The sequence below is a fragment of the Oenanthe melanoleuca genome, chromosome 3 (assembly GCF_029582105.1).
Source record: "Oenanthe melanoleuca isolate GR-GAL-2019-014 chromosome 3, OMel1.0, whole genome shotgun sequence".
Lineage (NCBI taxonomy): Eukaryota > Metazoa > Chordata > Aves > Passeriformes > Muscicapidae > Oenanthe > Oenanthe melanoleuca.
Genome location: NC_079336.1, coordinates 31,995,835 through 32,017,406, shown reverse-complemented (window position 1 = coordinate 32,017,406; position 21,572 = coordinate 31,995,835). Strand labels below are relative to the sequence as shown.

The 21,572-nt window shown below is 37.7% G+C and overlaps 1 protein-coding gene across 3 annotated transcripts in view; it reads left to right on the top strand.

The window, feature by feature from the left end:
• The window catches only part of IBTK (inhibitor of Bruton tyrosine kinase), a 54,464-nt gene that overhangs the window by 4,014 nt on the left and 28,878 nt on the right, over positions 1–21,572 (top strand). For all 3 annotated transcript variants that reach the window (XM_056487570.1, XM_056487571.1, XM_056487569.1), the window contains exons 2-12: positions 3,662–4,329; positions 7,608–7,704; positions 8,041–8,165; positions 9,007–9,117; positions 10,269–10,439; positions 11,542–11,659; positions 13,396–13,576; positions 14,803–14,926; positions 18,805–18,982; positions 19,678–19,852; positions 20,671–21,261. In XM_056487570.1, the coding sequence (XP_056343545.1) occupies positions 4,006–4,329; positions 7,608–7,704; positions 8,041–8,165; positions 9,007–9,117; positions 10,269–10,439; positions 11,542–11,659; positions 13,396–13,576; positions 14,803–14,926; positions 18,805–18,982; positions 19,678–19,852; positions 20,671–21,261 (2,195 nt within the window). In that variant the 5' untranslated portion in view covers positions 3,662–4,005. The remainder of the gene's footprint in view (positions 1–3,661; positions 4,330–7,607; positions 7,705–8,040; positions 8,166–9,006; positions 9,118–10,268; positions 10,440–11,541; positions 11,660–13,395; positions 13,577–14,802; positions 14,927–18,804; positions 18,983–19,677; positions 19,853–20,670; positions 21,262–21,572) is intronic.

Genomic DNA, 21,572 nt, shown 5'->3' with positions numbered 1-21,572 from the left:
CCCACTTGCAGAAGGCAAGGTACCACAAACACTTTCTTGCTACTGAAGAATTGCTTCCAAATTGGTTTCAATCTTTTAAATTTTCCTGAGCTGTGTAAATGTATAATAAATAGCTCATGTCTCTGAGGGTTAGAAACACACTTGCTGCTGATTTGGGATACTCTCAACACTGCTTTAACTCCTTCATATTTTGTGACTTTTTTCTATAATTTTAGCTAGGAATCAGTTTTTAAAAGTTATTTAAGTTCCAAATAATGCCGACTGTATTATAAAAGTGTTAAAAACATAGCCTTATTTAGCTTTTTATGTCTTTAAATAATTACAACATTAAGAAGACATTGGTATTATAACATGGATGTGATTTGTGCTGAGTAGCCTACAGAAATAAGTGCAAATAAAAGTGGAGACACATAATCAAAAGGGCGTCATGTTCTAGATCATCTTAATTCAAAGTTTAAAAAATGCTGATGCTTCATGTTTTGTGCTTGTTTTAGGTGCTCACTGTTCAGCTGGGACTCTGTATACTAGAAATAAACATTTAATAGCAGAAAGGTTTTCACACAGACCTGCTCATCGATTCACAATTTGGAAGTTTTGAGGTTTCTCTTAAGGACTTCCTTTGTGTAACAGTCAGAGCTAATTATCACCCTTTTTCAGATTTTGTTATAATGTGACAATAGTGTTTGTTACCAGTGTGACAGCCTTAATTGTGGAGAGGAAAAACTTGATTTACAGCCTTCTGTCTTGAGCTCAAGGTGTATATATCAATATACTAATATAGTATCTACTTTTGTAATGTTTACAGTAAAGAAAGGCTGGGTTGGAATGACTTATAAAGAAATAATTCAGCAGAGTCAGGTTTCACATAGCTGCAGTAAATGTCACTGTGATGGAGCTAGTGTGATAGGCAGATTTGTATTTCTGTTTACTTGCAGACTTTTTATTCTTTTAATGTTTCATTTGTTATTCACATTATTTTTGTGTTTGATTGGCTGGAGCTCAGGTGCCTTCAGTAAGTTTTTGTCTGGCCTCTCTGTTCCTTTCTTGTAATGGCACAAGTCTCAGGATTTGCTTTCTTCTGGATCATTTTCTCATGCAATTCAGTGTCTTAGATAGGTGTGGATCTAAACAAAGGAAGGTATGGCACAGGAGACAGCAGGAATGCTTTCTTGGGTGGTGGTGCCATTTCATACCAGTTTAACAGATTAGTCAACCTTATGTCTCCCTTGAGTGATTTTTCTTAATGTTCTTTTTATCTTTACCTTTATTTTCTTTTGTAGCACTAATAGTAATATTTAAACAATGAGCTATATTTAAGATGTGCTTTACAAGGCATGCATAAAATTTTTACTTCTTTCACAACATAATTCTATTGCCTAGTGTCATATTGGTAAAATGTGATAAATTTTTCCTGTAGATCTTGAAATGTTTGGGGTTTTTTGTAGGTTTTTTGTTTGGGTTGTTTTTTTTTTTTAGTGTTTTGTTTAGTTTTGTTTTTAATTATTATTTTTAGAAAGGTGTTTGATGTGCTGGCAGCCTGAGTGTGCTAATAGTTACCCTTTGATTTATTGGAGCAACAAGTCAGACTGTGTTCTTGAAATCAGAGCTTTTTTCCAAACCTGTTTACAGTGATATACTTCTCTTTATAGTCCGAAGCTTGAGAGGTCAGAGGACAAAAGTCCACGCACATATATGATAAATTTCTTGTGTTGCTGCAGAAGTTTGTAAGTTATTTGGAAAATGCCCTGTAGAGTGAGCTGAAGCGTGCTGTGACAAATGTAAGCTGAACAGCTGTGGTCATTTCTAGTCTTGGAAAGACTTCTGAGTACTGCCCCTGGTCAGGGATGAGGGACTACATTGTAGTGAATAAAAATTAGTATTTCTTCTTCTTCATTTGCATGCTCTTTGAACTTATTTTGAAGATATACACTGAACAACTTCCGGTCTATAGATTTGCATTCTGAATATTGTAACCCTTCCAAATGAAGTGGAAAAGTAATTGTTGAAGGCTTTGGTATGAGATATTTAAATGAATACTCTGGACTGGATTTTTTTTTTTTTTCATGAAAGTTTAGATTCCTTTACTAATGTTTGCTTTAAACTGATTGCTTGCAGCTTTATGGAAATCTTGTTTCTTAAAACAGGAGAAGGACTGGGATTTCTCTTTTCCAAACAAAATGACGTGTCTTTGCAAATAAAGATATTAAGAAAATATGGTTATACATTCAGTGTCTGAAAAGCAATGGAAGCCAAGATCAACCTTTTTGATAAAGTTGGGGTCAAGCAGTAGGATATGAACATTTATAATGACGCTAAGCTGAGTAGGATGGGGGAGTTGTGCTTGTTTTGTTGGTTTTTTTTTTGGTGTATGTTCCTGTCTTATCCTCCCCTTCTCCCCCATTCCCCACTTTGAGAGTTTGTTAACATTTTTAGTTTTATTTATTTAGCTTTCAGGATGGCATTGTTCAGCTTCTCTTGGAATATTTTACTTGTGGGTAGAACGACTTTAAATTGCATTTTGCACAATGAACAAAACCATGTACTGAATACTGTTTCACTCAGTTTGAAACTTACATGTGGAAGACTGAAGTGTGATTTTTTGGGAGTCATAATAGTTCACACTAAATTAGTGATATACGTAGGGATGTATGTAGTTCACTTTTTCTGTTTTCTGGGTTTGTGTGTGGTTTTTATACTGCAGTCTGTACTTGTGACACTTCTGACTATAACTGCAGATATTTCATAGGCTAGGTGGGTGCTTCTGTCAGGCCTCCTTTACTTTTGAGAAAAGGGATGCCAGAGAAAGATGTATATGCTAAAGATAAGTATGCACAGCTAAGCAGAAATGCTGTATGCCCCAGACTGTAAATATATTTTCATGAAGAATTCTTATTTTTGCTTCCTTTTCCTTCTTCTGTCTCCCTTACCCCTTCCAGCTTAGACCTTCATTTCATCTTGCCTGTTTCAGGAGCTTTATACCTTAGCCCTGCAAGAGTTCTAACAGCCTCAATTCATGTCTCTTGTGCAAGCTGCTTTTACTTGCTTTGATGCCATCCTCCAGCCCACCTTTGTGAGGAACTCTGGGAGTGGTGGAGAGGAGCCTTCCTATTGATTCTGCAGATTAGAATTAGTAGGGACGTGGGTGGGCATTTGGGCCAGGGAAGAGAAAGTGAGACAGGATCCTTTTAGTATGCTGTGAAGACTGGTGGTCCCTCCTTTCTACCATGTTACTAGCAATGCCTCTGTTAGTCGTGGTGTGCTCAGCAGGTGAGGGGATTTTTTGGTGGATGGCTTTTCCCCACACACAGTCTTTTAATTCAGTTCTTGTTTTCTGATCACAAAGTAATGATACTATTGGACACTAAACAGTCAGGTTCCTGAGGACTCTGAGGTTGGGAAAGCAAACTTTTTTGGATCTAGTTTACCTTGTGGTTAAAGAAAGGTAGGAGGTGCCTTTGGAGGCTGGGGTGGGGAAGGGAGTGATGCTTTTTTAACGTGACTGAATGTCTGAGTTTAAGCTCAGATGGCATGGGGAAGGTCAGTCAGCCCTTGTCACATTGTCTTGTCCTGTACTTGTTAGTTTGATATGCTGTTAGATCAATAGAGTTGCAGGGGAAAAGTGCTCTTGTTTACTAATCTGTTCTGGTTTGCTCTCTTTCAGGTCTCCCTTGCAATTATGGAGTTTTAGAAGAATAAGGTAGTGTGGAGGGGGAATCCCCCTCTGCACATTAGAGGTAATTCACTTTCGGAATTTTCTATGGACAAGAATATTTGTTATATAAGATGGTGAAATAAGACTTCTAAAAATATATATTTATAAATATTTATTTGGATCAAGTGCCAAACGTAACAGTACAAAGATTTCTAATGGCAGCTCAATAAACTTGGATTTACATCCTTGGAATTGCAATTTTTCTAAGGCACTGTGTTGTGTGCTGAATTGGAGTGCCTTGATACACTTAAGGGTTGTTCCCCTTAAGGAGAAGAGCAGCTTTAGAAGTGAAGATGAATTCCTACATGCCAGAGTGCACTTCAAAGTGTCGATCTCTACAGCATGCTTTGGATGTTATTTCTGTAGTTACCAGAGGAAGTGAAGGTCAGATCAAGGCCTTTCTCTCTTCTTACTGCTACAATGCTGCAACTATCAAAGATGCCTTTGGTAGAAATGTTATACATCTTGCTTCGTCTTGTGGCAAAAAAGGCGTGCTGGACTGGTTGGCTGAGACCAAAGGAGTGGATCTCTTGGCAAAAGACAAAGAGTCTGGATGGACAGCTTTGCACAGAAGCATATTTTATGGATACATTGATTGTGTTTTGTCATTACTGAAGGTGAGTGATTTGCAACTGTAGTTTTCCTTGGCATCTACAATTTCTAGAGTTGTATTGCTTATGTAAAAGTGTGTTTTTAAACTTAATTGAACGCCGCTTGAGGCTTGTCTTAATACTGTGTTTAGATTGCAGTGTATTGATTAACTGGAAGGTTGTCTCTGTTCATACAGATGTCTGCCTTTGCCCATGCAGAAATCAGAGCTGAGTAAGGATCCCTAATTAATTGTGGATTTTGTTGAAGACTTGTTTGTGTGGGTGATATCAAGCTCAGGTTCTTAAAAATAGAGAGTGATCAGACTAAAGATGCTCTGAAAATAGAACCTGCAGTAATTGTATCAGTTGATGTTAGAGAACATAAAAGAAGGGACAATTAAATAGAGTTAAGAAATTAATATGAGATTAATCTTACATTTAATAGATAAACAATTCAAGATATGGAGTATTCTATTAATTGAACCTCCTTTTCATTAGTATTTTAAACCAGGGCTTTTGCTCGGTCCTCCCTTATTCCTTTCTTACAATTGCTGTTCCTTTCCTTCCACTCAATGAGTTGTATATATTTTTGATTGTTCTTCCTTCTGTTCCTGCTTTTGCAAGTACAGCAAAGGGAAGAGGTGTTTGTTTGAGGTGTTCAGGGTCTTTTTACCCATGTGAGAAAATGAAATATTTGTGGTTCAGGGTTGTTAAAAAAAAACATTTTAAGGCAGAGAATTTTAAGTTTTGAATACAATCTTTTAAAATTATAGTAACTAGCCATTTGTAGATATAATTCTGCTTTCTACCAGACTTTAAACAGAAAGACAGTAGATCTGATAGTTTTTAATTCTTGAAGGCCTAATAACTGTTAAATATTTCTTTCGTGGGCTGTCCCCTTACAGAGTGGGGAAGTGTTAATTAAACTCGGAAGAAGTAGATGTTTTTATAAGCATTGTACATATGATTCTGTTCTCTAGAAAACTGGAAACTGTGTACATGATATATGAAAAAGTATTCAGTCCTCCAGTGCATGTGTATATATCTGTATCTTTGATATTTGCCTACAGGGAGCCTGTACAGGTTTTCCTTTTCTATCAGTTAAATAATTGAATGAGATTATTTTATTTTTTGCTAGCCAGCTCTGCTGATATTCTTCTAAGAAGCAGAACAGAAACAGCTCTCATGGAGAGTGCTCTCTCTTCCAGTTCCTTAACTGAAATCTGCCTGTGTGTTGTGTTATCAAAAGGAAATGCTCTTAAGGTATTGCAGCAACAACAGGAACTGACAGCATAGAATAGAATTATGAAATAGTTGAGATAGAGGTCTGAATGTTGTCTAGTCTAGCCCCCATGCTCAGGAAAGGTCAGCTAGAGCAGGGTGCCCAGGACTGTGCCCAGCTGGATTTTGAACACAGCATCAGACATCTCTGTTCAATGTTTTACTTTCACTGCAGTAAAAAGGTGTTTTAAACAGGATTTCTTCTATGTTAGTTTGTACTCACTGCCACTTTTTCTGTCACTGGGTATCACTGTGATCCCTACCCCTCACGTCCAGTCCATATTTACTATGTATGATAAGGCATGCTGTCCCCCTCCCCTATTCCAAACTTTCTTTAGGTTAAGCATCCCAGCTCTGTCAGCTTCTCGTTGAATGTCAGATGCCCCAACCATTATTTTCATGGTCTTTTTGCTGAACTTGCTCCTGTATGTCCTTATCTGTCTGGGAGTCCAGACCTGAACCCAGCACTCCAGCTGTGGCTTGCTAGTGCTGAGTAATGCTTGCTGGCAACACTCCCACCTGCAGCCCTGGATGCTTTCACCATTCTTAACTCTGAGCTTGCTGGCTTATGGTCATCTGGTGGTCTAGAAGAAGCCCTAGGTCTTTTTCTACTGAGGTGCTTTGTAGTCATTCAGCCTCCAGCTGTATTAGTTCACTGAGTTGTTCCTCCCCAGGGCCAGGGTTTGCATTTCCCTCTGTTGAACTTTGTGGTTCCTCTCAGTCTGTTGCTCCATCCTGTCAAAGTCCCTTTGAATGTCATCACAACCTTCTGACTTATCAGCCACTCCTCCTGGTCTAGTATCATCACCTTTGCTTAGGGAGCAGCACTCTAGCCTGTCATCCAGGTTGTTAGTCAAGATGTTAAACAGTACTAGCTCCAGAATCAGGCCCTAGGTTCTTAAACTAGTGTGGATGATGGACTTCTGCTGTTGGCTGGGGGCTTATTCTCAGACTGTATCTAACTACAAGATTTACCACTCAGCAACTGGAGTTTGTTCTTACAAAGTCAGACTATGTGAATATCCCTACAGCCTCTGTCTGCTTGTGAATATTTTAAACAACTTCCAGAATGAAGACTATCCAGCTGTCTGTTAAGTCATAAAAATAGGTTGGTCTTCTCTGTCATATGGTGAATTAATCCCATGCTAAGGTTGTCTTTATAATTTGGAGAATGTATGCTGTTGTTGTTCTGGGGAATGTTTTTCCAAAGAAAGTTGTATTTCCTGTGTTTACCTCTTAAGTGTGAGGTTTTATAAGGTTTCCTTTGTATTAGCCATGACCTCAGGTACACAGGTACAGCTGTGTGGGCCATTACATTCTAGTTGAGGACCTCTGGAGTTATTCACTTTTGGGAGGTGATTGATGGCACTTGACTTCCTTCCTAAAATCAATGCTGCTGTAGCAGCACTCTTTTGTATTGAGAAAATGGTGTTTACAGAGATTGTCTGTCTCTCTAAGTTCTAAAAGAATGACCCGTTTATACTTTGTGCCTCTGAACCTTCCCTAGTGCTCTCTTTCCTGTTTGTGTCCTCTTGCCTTTTCTCAGCAACTGTGGAACTGTTACTTGCTTGTTTTCAAAGTAATAGTAGGTTTTTGTTTGTTTGTTTGTTTGTTTTAAATTTTGTCACTTGTCTAGCTTGTCAAAATTGATTCTGTAGAATGCCAGTTTAAGAAAATGTATCCTCTGAAGCTGGTAAATTCATTTTTGGTGAATACTTGCAATTCCTAGATGTCAGTGCTTTATCTTCACATCCGTTTCCTTTGTGTTTTGCTGGTTACAGTTTATTACACAGTCAGTGTTAAGATAATAAAATCCATGTTAATATATCAGCAAGATGTATGCATGGCAGAACAGATTTACAGTGGTTTTGTTTTTTTTTAGATTTGCTTACAGTTTATTTGAATCTAAATGTTTTCTTTTATCAGTATTAAACTTCAATTAAAGATGTGTTTTGCTCCTTAAAGATTTACCTGGTTTACTTGAAGCTGTGCAGTTAAAATTCAGATCTCCTCTTTTCTTTCAGCATGGTGTTAGTCTCTATGTTCAGGATAAAGAAGGCTTATCAGCCCTGGATCTTGTGATGAAAGATAGGCCTATCCATGTGGTGTTCAAGAAAACAGGTAAGAAATAAAACTGTCTAATTTGTATTTTGCATTTTGCATTTGTTTCAACAATGTATTTATACATGTACCAGTGTATACAATGTTTTCTGTTTTTTAATTGGGATTTTATGAATTGTGAGATGTTCGATACTAATGTTGATCATCTGTACAATATTATTGGAATATTTTGTCATGATACCTTACTTCTTATATTAAATGTTTTTGAAGTTCAGTTTTAAGTAAAAAAAAAATTTACTCTTCGATTTTTACATAGAAATAGCAGTTGCTTTTTGAAATCAGTGTGTGCAACGCTAGTAAATTTACAAGCTTCAGAGAGGATCTTTTTCATTACAGATCCCACAGAAGTCTACACCTGGGGAAACAATATAAATTTTACTTTGGGTCATGGTGGTCAGCAGGGTAGACATCATCCGGAATTAGTGGACCTTTTTCCTCGAAATGGCGTTTATATTAAACAGGTATTCTTAGTGTATTACATAGGCACTTTTCTTGGTGAGGGGTATGTAAGGGGGAAAAAGTAACCAAGGAGTTACCAAGTGTTGAAGATTTCCATGGAAAAAGCAGTTCTTGGTGCCTTCCTCTCTCTGCCCACCTCCTTACCTCCCTGCAACCCCAATCACCATTACTGAAATTGTGGTTCTCTGTTTTGGTGGGGGATCAGGGGTGTTTGTATGATTTGCTTTGGATATGTGGCTTGTATATCATTAAATACATTTAAAAGCCTGATACTTCTCTAACTGTTTTGAGCTGCTGACTTCCTGTGCAACTGCAGTACTGAACTGAAGTGGAATAATAAATATGCTTGGTATATGTTGCATTAAACTTCATCTTGTGTTCAAAGCAGCATATGCTGCTAAGTGCATTTCATATAGCAGTACCTTTGTCTCTAATAACTTACTGTGACTTCAGTTTGAGAGTATTTGAAAACTTGAGCAGACATTCAGGGCAGACAGTCTGTGCTGCAGTCCTAACGTGTTTCCTTGGCATTTTTGAGGCAGCATTGTGGACCTTAAAACTCAGTCTTTTGAGTTTCTGTTAGCCTGTGGGGCTATGATTGATCTTCTAATAAACTGAAACTGTTCATCACTTCAAGTAGGTTAAGGCAGAATGTTATAAGTTTAAAGCAAGTATTTTATGTGTCCTATGATTTAATACCACTATCTTGTATTTTCATGAACATATCTTTATTAAAGCAGAACTTCTTCACAAAGTACTTATGGCAGGTGTTTTCAGATTATCCAAGAAAATTAATTTGTCCTATGTTGTCTCTTCCCCATCCATTTTTTGCTTTTTTTTCAGGTGGTACTCTGCAAATTCCACTCTGTGTTCCTTTCCCACAAAGGCCAAGTGTATACATGTGGACATGGACAAGGAGGGCGCTTGGGTCATGGTGATGAACAAACATGCTTGGTATGCTGTCTTATGTTATTTCTTGTACTCAGTATGATGTTTCATTTATTTCTAACAGCAAGTCTAAAAAGGGAATTAGAGTTTCTATCAGTATAGTTTCAAGATGAGTTTGCCATTCATTTTAAACCAAACCTCTTGCTTCCCACCAAGTAACAGAAAAACTTCTCCAGTGCTAATAGTGAGATGGCAGAGTAGAGGAATGTGCATTTGATTATACTTTAACTTCAAATTACTTCAAAAAACTTCAGCTAGGTGCTATGGTCAAACTTGTGTTGTGGCTGAGTTGATTTAAAGGCCAGCTGATGCTAGATAAGTGGAAACAAATGTTTTTTGACAGAGAAACAGCAGTACAGCAGAAGCTGTAGTGGCAGGAAGAGGGATGGTAGGGTTGCTTTTTACTGGACTTACGCAACTTCAGTGAAAAGTCACTGGTCATTTTCATTTGAATAGTACATTGTTGCAATGCACAAAAGTAAAATATGGGAAGACTAAGAATATGATAAAAACACAATTCTTAGACTTAAGCATCTTATCCTGCCTTGTAGTGTGCATTTCTTGTGAAGCACAGTATAGTGGAGAGTGGAGCTCAAATTTACCTATTTTTTTTTTTTTTTTTTTTTTTTTTTTTTTTTTTTTTTAAAGAAAGTAATTCTGGTAAATTAGTATTTTTTTCAAATTGCATCCCGGAATTGTGATGTTACATAGTTGAATAAAGGAGAAGTCATATTAGAGTGCATGAAGACTCAAAGATACATAACTAATACCTTATTCAGTGAAATTTCATTTGGATTATCCTGCATTGGAGGGATATATCTTTAATGTTTGTGATACTTAAAATGCCGTCTGATAGTTAATATTTGTTCAATTGTCCCGAAGATGTAATTTCCAATCTAATTTTAGAACAATTGGTTTAAAATTCATCTCCCCTGATAGCAAATGACATTTCCCTGATAGCATTTCAAATGAAAGTAATTCATCTTACTGCACTGGATGTGGCTGTTATATTAATGAATGTGTTGCGCATTCACATACATTTTGTATTTATTTCAGTGTTTGGTCATGACTTTCTGTTGGTGTAACTTCAGTTTCATAGATGGCCACTGGTTAGTAACAAATACGCTTTTATATCAACTTGTTTTTTCCTGATTCAGGTTCCAAGACTTGTGGAAGGCTTAACTGGTCATCAGTGCTCCCAGATAGCTGCAGCTAAGGATCATACTGTTGTTCTAACAGAAGATGGATATGTTTACACATTTGGTTTGAATACTTTCCATCAATTGGGTATTCTTCCTCCTCCTTCTAATTGCAGTGTTCCTAGACAGGTAAAAATAACATCAGTCAAAGCTTAATTGGTTGGTGGTGTTGTTTTCGTTTTTCTTAACAGAAAGGAAAATGTGAAGATTATAAAAATAACTCCTAAACTTCTTCTGAATAGCAAAGTTTAGTGTGAGTTCAGATAAATCTTGATTCTGTGATATCAACATCTCAGGTCTTAACTGTTCCGATAAATGTCTTAGTTTGTAACCTGAACAATACCAAAATTTTTAGTGTGAAGTATGATACAAAGTACAAGTGCCAAAATCCTTTTCTTCCCTCTTCCACAAATTGTTCTGTAGCTGAAGTATTAATAGGTATGTATCACTTGAGAATCAGGCTTTTAACTCCTTTTGAATCATTGGATCATGGCTCTTAGGGTTTGATCGTTATGTCCTTTGCTGGAAGCTCTGAAGTCAGTGCTTTGGGAAGAGTAGTGCCAGGGAAGAGGGGGTATGGGCATCAGCAACTTAACAGTGTTTCTATGCCTACTCTTTTTTATTGGTAAGTAAAGAAGCTTTAACTTCATCTGAAGTAGAACAACATGGCACTATCAGCATTGTGAAAGTAAAAAAGAATGATTGGCCAAAATGCAGCAGGATAGTGTTTTGGGATACCATGTGTTCTTCAGTAGTGTGATGACAGCTCTAAATCCATGGTATTTGCTGTGATTTTATCATCTTAATCTGGAAAAGTTAATTTAAATGTGAAGTGTGGAATTAGTAGTGTAGTTTTCTGCATTATGTTTAGGCCATTAGGACTTGCAAGTTTAAACTTCTACCTGACATTTTGCAGCACCTGAGTCTTCTGTGGCTGTGCTATACATGTCCTGTTCAGTCATGTTCAACATCTTACATATGAAGACAGCCTGAGGAGACTTGATTCCAGTTCTGATTAGATAATACAAGAAGTTTAGTTCTTTTTGTCATTAGTGCAGTAGTGTCCCACTTGACAAACTTCTGAAATAGCCTGATTTGTTAGACTGTATGTGGATTGATATTAGTGCTTCATTCTTAATGACTTTAGGAATTAAATGTTGTCAGAAGTTTGTACATGTGAAATTCACCTGTTGCTACTTAATATTAAGATGTACTTTGGATTTGTGCTTAGGTTCAGGCAAAAAACCTGAAAGGTAGAATGGTGATTGGAGTGGCTGCAGGCAGATTCCATACTGTGCTATGGACTAAGGAAGCAGTGTATACCATGGGGCTGAATGGCGGCCAACTAGGTAAGGTAGAAGCATTCTGAAAGTAAAACCCAGCCATTGAAAGATGTTGTTCATGCTTAACCTGTCATCTGCTTCTTAGAAGAGAAGCCTGGGTGAAGCTTTTTTCTCTCTCTCTTTTTTTTTTTTTTTATAACCAATCTGATGACATCATCCCTTCCCACTTCTTTTGAAGAGTATTTTTCATTCCTACCAGTTACTTTCACATTTTGAGATGATAGGAGCTAGTCAGATTTAGCTCTTATTTGAACTCTTTGTAACTTTTATCTTGCATGCATCTTTTGTCCTGCTACTGGAGAAAATTTCGCTGTTTGTGCTGGAAATTACTCCAAGGCATGCTTGTCTCCTTCAAGCAATCTGTCTGGCACTACCTTTAATAAATTATCAACTAGCCTTCAGTTCTCCTGCCTATGGCTTTTCATCAAGCACTGTAAACATGCCACTGATAACTTTTTCATACTAATTTTTTAAGTGAAATACTTGCCTATATCTAGGTTTGGCTTTTTTTCAGCAATACCATTACCCGAATCTTCAGTTAACTATGTCTTATTCTGAAGTCAAGAAAGAACTTGATATAAAAGATATATATTACCAACTAGTGAACTTGATTTGTTGTATGAATGGGGCATTTTAATTGCTTTTGTCTTTTTTAATAAACAAATATTGCTATAGTGGTTTGGATTAGCATTTTTGGTCTGTGCAAATAAAACTGTTAGCTATCTCTGGTACTTAGAGTTAATCTGCATCAGCTCTGGCCTCAGGTTCTAGCTCTTTTTGTGTTTCTATGTTAAAGTGTCAAAGGTATGTGAAAAAACTTGTCTTTGTCAGAGAAATATCTTACTAATGAGTATCTTCTTGTTTGTATTTGCCTTTTTTTTATATATGCACCCATCATATAAGCTTTTTTTGTGGTGGCTTGTGTTGCTGGGATTATTCTGGCTAGCATGTGGCCCAGTGCAGTACCACAGAAAGACAGTAATTGAATCTTAAGTGATATTAGCTGTGTCAGCTGGACACCATGGTAGGTGGTAAACCTTGCCCCCATAAGATGTTTGAGCATAGCCCTATGTTGTCTTTTGGCAGAGTGCTTCCAGCTGTAAAGGCAGCTCTGCTGCTTGTTTCTCGCTATCTGTATCCTGCTCTGCTCTGTGGTGCAGGCATAAGTGCTCTGCACACAGAACAGGATTATGCCACGGATGAGATTCCTGATACTAGGTTTCTTGTTGCAACAGAGCAGCAATGGCCTGTTTTTGTTTTATTTTTTTAATGTTTTCAGAGATCTTGCATTTCAGCTCCAGCTGTTTCTGTTTCATGTAACTGCTGCCTTCATGCTTACCTGCAGTTACAGTAATTTTTTTGACAGGCTTACTTTTTTGTCTGCCAGTGTCTGTAGTTTTGGCCAGTGTTATGGTATTTCTACTGCCTTGAATTTTCATATGATGAAATAAATATTGTTTCTTTGGAGTTAAAGCACAGAACCACCACATTAAAGAGCTTCCCTGTCAAATCTGCCTTACTTCATTTTTTTGTATCAGGTCTTGGTTATTGGGTGTTTGTAGTGAACTAACAAGAAGGTGTGGTGGGTCTCATCTGTCTAAATATTTTGGAGACAAATTACCCAATTACCTAAAAAATCTTTTGGAATTTAAAGGTTCTTCAAAGTAGTGTCATAAAGTATTCTTTGAGTGTGCAATGTGTGGAATGGCAAATAATTTTTTGGGGTGTGTTGTATTTTCTAGGTTATCTGCTGGATCCTAATGGAGAAAAATGTGTAACTGCACCTCGCCAAGTCTCTGCTCTACACCATAAAGACATCTCTGTGTCCCTGGTCTCTGCAAGTGATGGTGCTACAGTATGTGTTTCTGAAAGAGGAGATATTTATTTACTTGCAGACTATCAGTGCAAAAAGATAGCTTCAAAGTATGTGCTACTTTCTAATTTGTTATGAAGAACAATAGGGGAAGTATGCAACTGTAGTTGTATACTTGCAAGTTATTTTAAGGATTTTTGTGCGTAAAGTACAGAAAATACAGTAGTGCCCTGTGTTTTCTTCATTTGTAGTTCTTTCATATGAACTAGGGTTATAGTTTTTGTATGTTTCTTCATTTGTTTTTTGGTGTTTTTTTACAAGAGGCTAAGGTGCCACTTGCTGTTTGCTAAAGATATTTTAAAAGACACATTAGGAGGAAATATTTTGTGCTGTAAGTTTAAAAACACTGAAACTGGTATTTTTTCTTCCTCTGGTACCTTGAATTTGTCTAACTGCATCTTGGTAGAGACATTGAAGATCTGCTATTCTATTTATTTATGTTGTTATGATTTTGAATCAGTAATCTGGGGTCTGAGTTTTCTAATTAATGTGTTGATATAGTATATTATAAAAAGAAATTTTGGTTACAGGATGTTGTAAAATCATGCGGTCCATATGCTAAAACCAGGATGTAAAACCTGTTGAAGAAACTGGATTCCTGACTCAGGAATTTAGGAAAATATTTAATCCTGTTCTTTTTAACTTAGTTTGCAATGACAGGTTAGAATAGATTTTTTTGGGTTTGATTTTGCTGAGATAACCCCCTCTTAGTTTTTCAGCTTCACTTCAAATTCTAGCAGTATTTATTGACATATTACAGCTTAATGATTACCTTACACTTCATTTCTGCATGGCTGTAAGTAAAGGTGTTGGCACTTGTAGAAGCTTAATACCATGTCCTGTGCTCTTATACTAAGCAACTGAAAAAAGGTAATGAGTGTGATTTTGATCAGCTGAAAACCAAGATCTAGTAAACCCCTGAGAATTGAACTGCTGGGGTAGGATAGATGTTTTAATACAAACAGCTGAATAAATTTTTGTAAAGATGAAATCAAAGCTACATCATCTACTGATTTTCACTCATGGAATTTTGTGAAGAATTTCTAAATATACAATGTGATATACTTAAAAACAAGCAAAAGTTGTAGTCTGCTATAATATTAGCAGTTATGTTAATAGTACCGGTAGGATGAAACTAAACATAAGTAATTTTTTGGTGTCACTGTCTTGACTTTATTTTTTTTACTGCTTGTCTAAATGAAAAAGGTAACTATCATAGAAGCAACATTAAGTACACAATAGGGAAATACTAATTTAACCTTTTGTGTTCTTCCAGACAGCTGAACCTTAAAAAAGTTCTTGTCAGTGGGGGATATTTGGAATATAAAGTAGATACCCAGCATCTTAAAGAAAATGGGGGTCAAAAGACTTGCATTCTGGCACTGGATGAAGCTGGAAGGGTAAGTTGTCATAATTATAATTATATAGCAGGCTGCATAGTAATTAGTCAAACTTTAAACATAAGACAGGACAAAATAATGCATAGAAAATAACCAATTTCACAGAATCAGAGTATGCCGAGTTGGAAGCGACCCACAAGGATCACCAAGTCCAGCTCCTGGTCCTAAAAAGGAACATCCCCAGGTCCACATCCCACAGCACACCAGGTGCCTGAGAGCATTGTCCAAGTGCTTCTTGAACTCTGTCACTGTCAGTGCTGTGACCCCTTCCCCTGAGGAGCCTGTTCCAGTGCCCAACCACCATCTGAGTGAAGAATCTTTCTGCAATAAACCACCCCTGACAAAACTTTAGCCCATTCCCTTAGGTCTTGTCACTGTCACCACAGATCAGAGATCAGTGCCTGCCCCTCCTCTTCCGCTCTTAAGGAAGTTGTAACTGCAATGAGGTCTCCTCTCTCTCTCTTCTTGCCCAGGATGAACAGACACAATTGCCCTCAGCCCCTCTTCCCTTGAGGCTCTTCACCATCTTAGGGCACTCTCTAATAGTTTAATGTCTGTATTACATTGTGGTACCCCATACTGCCCCCAGCACTGGGAGGTGAGGCTGCCCCAGCTCAGAGCAAAGCAGGACAATCCCTCCCTTGCCCTGCTGGTGATGCTGTGCTGATGCCCCCAGGGTTGCCCCTCCTGGCTGCCAGGGCACTGCTGGCTCATATCCAACTTGCCATCAACCAGGACCCCCAGGTGCTGCTTTCCAGTATCTCATTCCCCAGTCTGTCTGTACATCCAGGGTTGCCCATCCCAGGTGCAGAATCTAGCACTTTCCCTGGTTGAACTTATGTGGTTGGTGATTACCCAGCCTTTCATTTGTTAAGGTCTCTCTGCAGGTTCTCCCTACCCTGGAGGGAGTCAGCAGCTCCTCCCAGTTTCATATTGTCTGTGAACTTGCTCAGTATCTCTTCCACTCCTGCCCCCAAGTCATTTATGAAAATGTTGAAGAGCACAGGACCAGGATGGAGCCCTGTGGAACAACCCCAGTAGTGACAGGTCACCAGTCTGATGTCACCCCATTCACTGTAACACTTTTGTGTCCAACTGATGGGCCATTTGGTCACCCATCCCATGATGTGTTTATTCAACTGTGTGCTGAACATTTTGTCCAGAAGGATCCTTTCAGAAACAGTATCAAAAGCTGTGCTGAAATCCAAAAAGATTACCGTTAACTGGCTTCCCTCAGTCAGCTACATGGGATACCTTGTCATCAAAGGAAGTCAGGTTTGATAAGCAGGACTTTCCCCTCATGAAGCCATGCTGGTTGTGACCAGTGACCTAGTTTTCTTTCAGGTGTTTTTCAACACCTCCCAGAATAATCTTCTCCACAACTTTACGAGGCTCTGAAGTGAGACTGACAGACTGTAGAGTGTGGGGTTCTCCTTTTGCCCTTCTTGAAAATTGGGACAACATTCATCAGTAGATGGAACTCTCTGGATTTCCAAGACTGCTCAAAAATCATCAAGAAAGGCTTTGGGATGACATCAGCTAGTGCTTTAAGGATTCTTGGATGAATTCCAGCAGGCCCCATAGCTTTGAAGGGATCCAGCTGGACCAGGATCCCACACAGTTTCAGGGTTGACTGGGAGTTGATCATTCTCACAGTCATGGTCCTCTAGCTCAGGGCGCTGAGACCCCCTTGTTGAAGACAGAGGCAAAGAATGTGTTAAACACCTTTTCTGTGCCTTTTCTGTGTTCCTGTTGGAGAGGTGACCATCCTCACCCTGTAATGGGCTGATGTTACTGTTACACTGCCTATTGCCATTAATATATTTGTAAGAACTCTTTTTATTTTTCCCCAGTTTGTTTCCACAAAGTTGCAGGTGATTTTTTTATACTAGGGCCATAGGAAGGTTACAGAAGTAATGTATATTAGCTTATTTTTAAATCTATGGACTTCTGATGACTTTTCAGTGAAGGTGTGAACTTTGTTTTTGCATACACATTAGTTATATAATGTATGTGGTTTAGATTCTTTTTGTTGGTGTTTTTTTTTCCCTTCCCATTTGTTCATCCCACTTACCCCAGGCACCTTTACACCTTTTAGAAGTTTTAAAGCCTTTGCTGAAGCATGTCTGTTTTGTAGATGAAATGTCCCTTTTATTGTCAAATTATTGCACCTAAACCTGATGAATCATTTAGTATTTAAGTGTAGATGCTCTGTTGTCTTAGAATTGGAATACCACGGTGAATTTATTGTTTTTTTCCCTTACTCTTTTTTAAACATTGGTTTACAGGATCCTACAAAATCCCTTTTCTCGATCTGCTCACTGAGATCTCAACCTTCACTGCCATCTAGTGGTGTTTACAAAGAAGCTTTTCCTGCTGAATGCCTTCTTTAAGAATGTTCAAAACAGAGCTTGTATATCAAAATAAGGAGCAATGTGTGTCGTTCTTACATTTGACTGAATTATATTTTGAGATACTATCTCTTCATTAGATCATTAGATGTGTCAGAGATTATAAACTTCCTATTCAGTATTTGATCATGTGAGTTGTAGCCTCTAGAATCTGTAGTATTGATAGGGCCTCAACATCTTTGGGACACTGCTTTAGTAATAAGAAACTACTTGATCTTCCTGCATGAGAGGAGCAATGTCCCTGTACATTTCATATCTTTCCATGTTGAATACTGACAAGTAGTGTGATCTTTAGTGCTTTCAGGCATTATAAATTATTGAGTAAGGAAATCTGGCTTGATTGCACTTACTTTAAGGGAGTATTGTTTAACCTAGAAAATAAAAAAGTCACAAGGTGAATCTTGTATATACCTACTTTAAAAGAAGACGTAAAGAGGATAGAGCCAGGCTATTTTCAGTGGTGCCCAGAGCCAGTACCAGAGGCAGCGGGCACAAACTGAAAGAGAGGAGTGAATTGGAGTATCTGAATATGGGAATGCACTGAGGATGGTCCTGCACTGTCACAGGTTGCCAGTTAAAGTTCTGAAATCACTATCCTTGGAAAAAATCAGAAGCTGTTTGGACATGTTCCTGGGCAGCTGGCTCTGGGTGGTCCTGCTTGAGCAGGGGGTTGGACTAGACAACCTCCACAGATCCCTTCCAATTTCAACCATTCTGTGGTTCGTAGGGCTCAAGGCAGGAGAAAGGAAATAGGTTACTCAAATTCTTCTTTCACCCCCTCCTTATGTAGATGCTTACAGACCTGTTCAGGTCCTTCAGTGGGAGAGAATGAAGGCTTGGCTTTAGCACTGCTAATGCCACATTTGGGCTTTCCTTTGGTTGGGGCTTTCTTTCAGGCATGTACAATGTACCTTGTTGAGGTCTTGTTGTGCATGCTGTGCTTCATACTCCTGAGGGTTTTGAAGTTTGCATTTGGTCATGATCTCCATTCCAAACCTTGACTGATACAGACAAATTTGAAATTCTTGTCAAAGAATTAGCAGAAAATGGCTAGCTTTGAATTTTGTCATGACTTATAAGCAAACCAGTTGGACACATATGTAAATTAAGAACTAGATAAAACTTGTTTCTTGGCTTGACACCTTTTACTCTCTTTGTCAAGATGTCAGTAAAACCTGTTCTGTAGATCACTGCTGTGAAGATATTTGAGTATTCAGAGAAGCTTTTCAAATGCCCTTCATGAGCAAATGGATCTTGATACCGTGATAGATTTTCCGTGTTTTACTTGTGGATTCGCATTAATAGGTGCTCATAACACTTTATCCTAAAATTTTGAAGAATGTCTTTCTCCTTTCATATGCAATTTTGTGTTGGCATGTTCTTGTGTTTAAAAAAGTAGTGTGTAATATGTAACTGTTTTTAAATGATATGAAGGTTTTCTCTTTCTTTAAAAATTTGGTATTATAGGTGTTTTGTTGGAAGTCATCTAACAACTCCATGAAGCAGTGTCGTTGGGTGTATGGCCGACAAGTCTTCATGTCTGATGTTGCATTGAATGGAAATGAAATAATGTTTGTCACACATGATGGTGAAGCCTTTACAGGGAAGTGGCTGGAAGAAGGGAAAAAAAGCTCAGAAAAGAAAGGTTAGCAGTGATTTCTTGGTGGTTTTTATGTACTTTTAAATCAGTAAAACATTTAATCTAATCTTTACAGCCTCTAACAGTATTGCATGGTAAGTTTGTTCTTTCCTCTGTGGCTGATAGTTTTTAGCATTGACTGCTACTGTACTCTTTCCTCAGTAATACTAAGATTTACTTTGCAGCCTTCAGTTACCCTTCAGGTGGCGATTTCTGGAAGAAAAGCATTTCTGAAGAATGACAAAGTAGGACAATGGTCTAGTGTAATGGTCTTGTCACATATTAGATGATGAGTCCCAAGAAAATTGGTACTGGGCAAAAGAAGGAGCATGTACTTGCTTGCACTGCTAAGTCTGTGAAACCTGTTTCCCAGACCCTATCTGTGCACAATTCAGGGTCCAAAGCAACTTCCACCTTATTAACTTGGCGTATTAATATTGCTGAAAAAAGGTCCTGATGTTTTGTTCTTTTTTCTGCAAGGAGCATACCTGTCTTGTACAGGATAAGATTTTAAGTGGACCTGTCAACTCTCCTCCTATATATTCTGTAAATAAGCAAGCTGAAATCTTCAGCGTGGTTTAGCCTTATTCAATTACTCCATCAGTGGACATAGAGAAGTGATAGTATTGCCTTTTTGTTTTATTAGTTGTATTTTAATTAGCAGGATGTTTTTATGATTTGTGTTCATTTTTTTTTAACAGAACTTGTATCAAGCATTCAGCATCCTTCATGTGATGTGTCCTGTGAGCATGATACAACCAGTGTGTATGAAAGAATTCGACTTCAGAAACTGACTTATGTCCACCGAGCTGTCAGTATTGCCACTGATCCTAGTGGCTGCAATTTTGCTGTATTACAGTCAGATCCTAAAACCAGGTATGTTTAAGATAACAGCAGCTGCAATTTTTCCTTTTTTTGTCTGTGATTGCAATTGAATAATTATTTTCCAAACAGTTTTTTGACTCATATAGAAGTTGCAGTAAATACAGTTACCCATATTGCTAGAGAACAGGTCTTTGTTAGTAATTATGTTGAAGTTATCCAAAGCCCTCAGTTTATGTATTTGCGTAATAATAAACAGTACTGATGTTTTATCTGAAGTGTTTAAGGAAGCATTTGCCATGTATTTCTTAACACACTCTGAGTTCTAAATACTGTAGAAATTCACCCCTTCAGTAATCACCAATAATCAATAAATAAAAGTAACAAATGAATGTTTTTTTAATTTGGAAAAAGGTGTATAAAGTAAAATAAATAAATAGTATACTGTACCATGTTTCTCATGCTCTCATAATAGTTTCCAACATTTGTGATAACTAAACATTAGCTTTTTTTCCGTATTGCTTTTGTTTGTAATATGAAGTACAGCAAGCGTTTCTGTGTTTTCATGTTGGAAAAACGAGAGTTCTGTTAATACTGGTACAGTTTGAAGGCAAAATACTATATTTGATATACTGAGGCTAGACAGGTCTTATTTATAGTTTATTTGTATATTTGTAGTTTAATTGCCTAAATACCATATTAGTAGTTATTTTTGTAAAGAATGGGACAAGAAATGTTGATCAGTGCAGCAGTGTAAGAAAAAAACCAAAGAAATCAAATGGGAACATCATTATCTTCTTCATTAAACATACTATGTAAAATGTGAGGGATGTTATAAATAGTGTTTGATTATGGATTTAATTTTGTTCTAGTCTCTATGAAATTCCAAGTGTGTCACTATCAAGTTTTGGCATGGATTTTGGCAAACTGTTAGACGAAACAGATGAAATGGACAGCATCCATGATGTGACTTTTCAGATTGGCACAAGAATGTACCCCGTGCACAAATACATCTTGGCCGTGCGCTCCGACTTCTTCAGGAAGCTCTTTGTTTCCAGCGACAGCCAGCTAGACACTCCAGACATCTACCGCAAAGATGAGGATGCTGTGGGATGTGATCTCTATGTGATTGAGAAAGTCCATCCAGATCTGTTTGCATACCTTCTGCAGTTCATATACACTGATACTTGTGATCTTCTGACTCATGGTTATAAGCCAAAAATCTCTAAAGAAAAATCAGATGAATATCAAGATACTTTAATTTCTAATCTCAGCAAAATGAGCTTTGATGAAAATGTCAGTGGAAAGTCTGCATTTGAGATTTATAGAAATAATCAAGTGCAAGTTATTAATGAAAAACAGAAGAGCAAATCTAAAAAGGGCAAAGCTGGTGATGAAGCTAACCTTATTAAAATGTTGCAAAGTGCAGCAAAGAAATTTGGGCTCAGCAACTTAAGTGGAAGGTAGGTGAAAGGAAATGCATTTATATTTTGATGAGCTCTCCACAGAGAGAGTATTTTTATGTAAGCTGATCTAACTCTAGTTGTTATAACAATGGTGGAAATTAAGACACTGATGTTAGAATAGAAACTAGGGGGAGATGATGGGGGGATGCTACTTAGGAACTGACTGAGGTTATTTCCAGTACATATAAGAGTTTCAGGTTGGTGGGTGGTGAGCTATTCCATCACTGTTTGGGCATCACTTGTTTTGCATCTACTCATTCTGTTAGCATTATTGCTATTTTCCATTCTTTTTCTGCCCTGTTAAAACT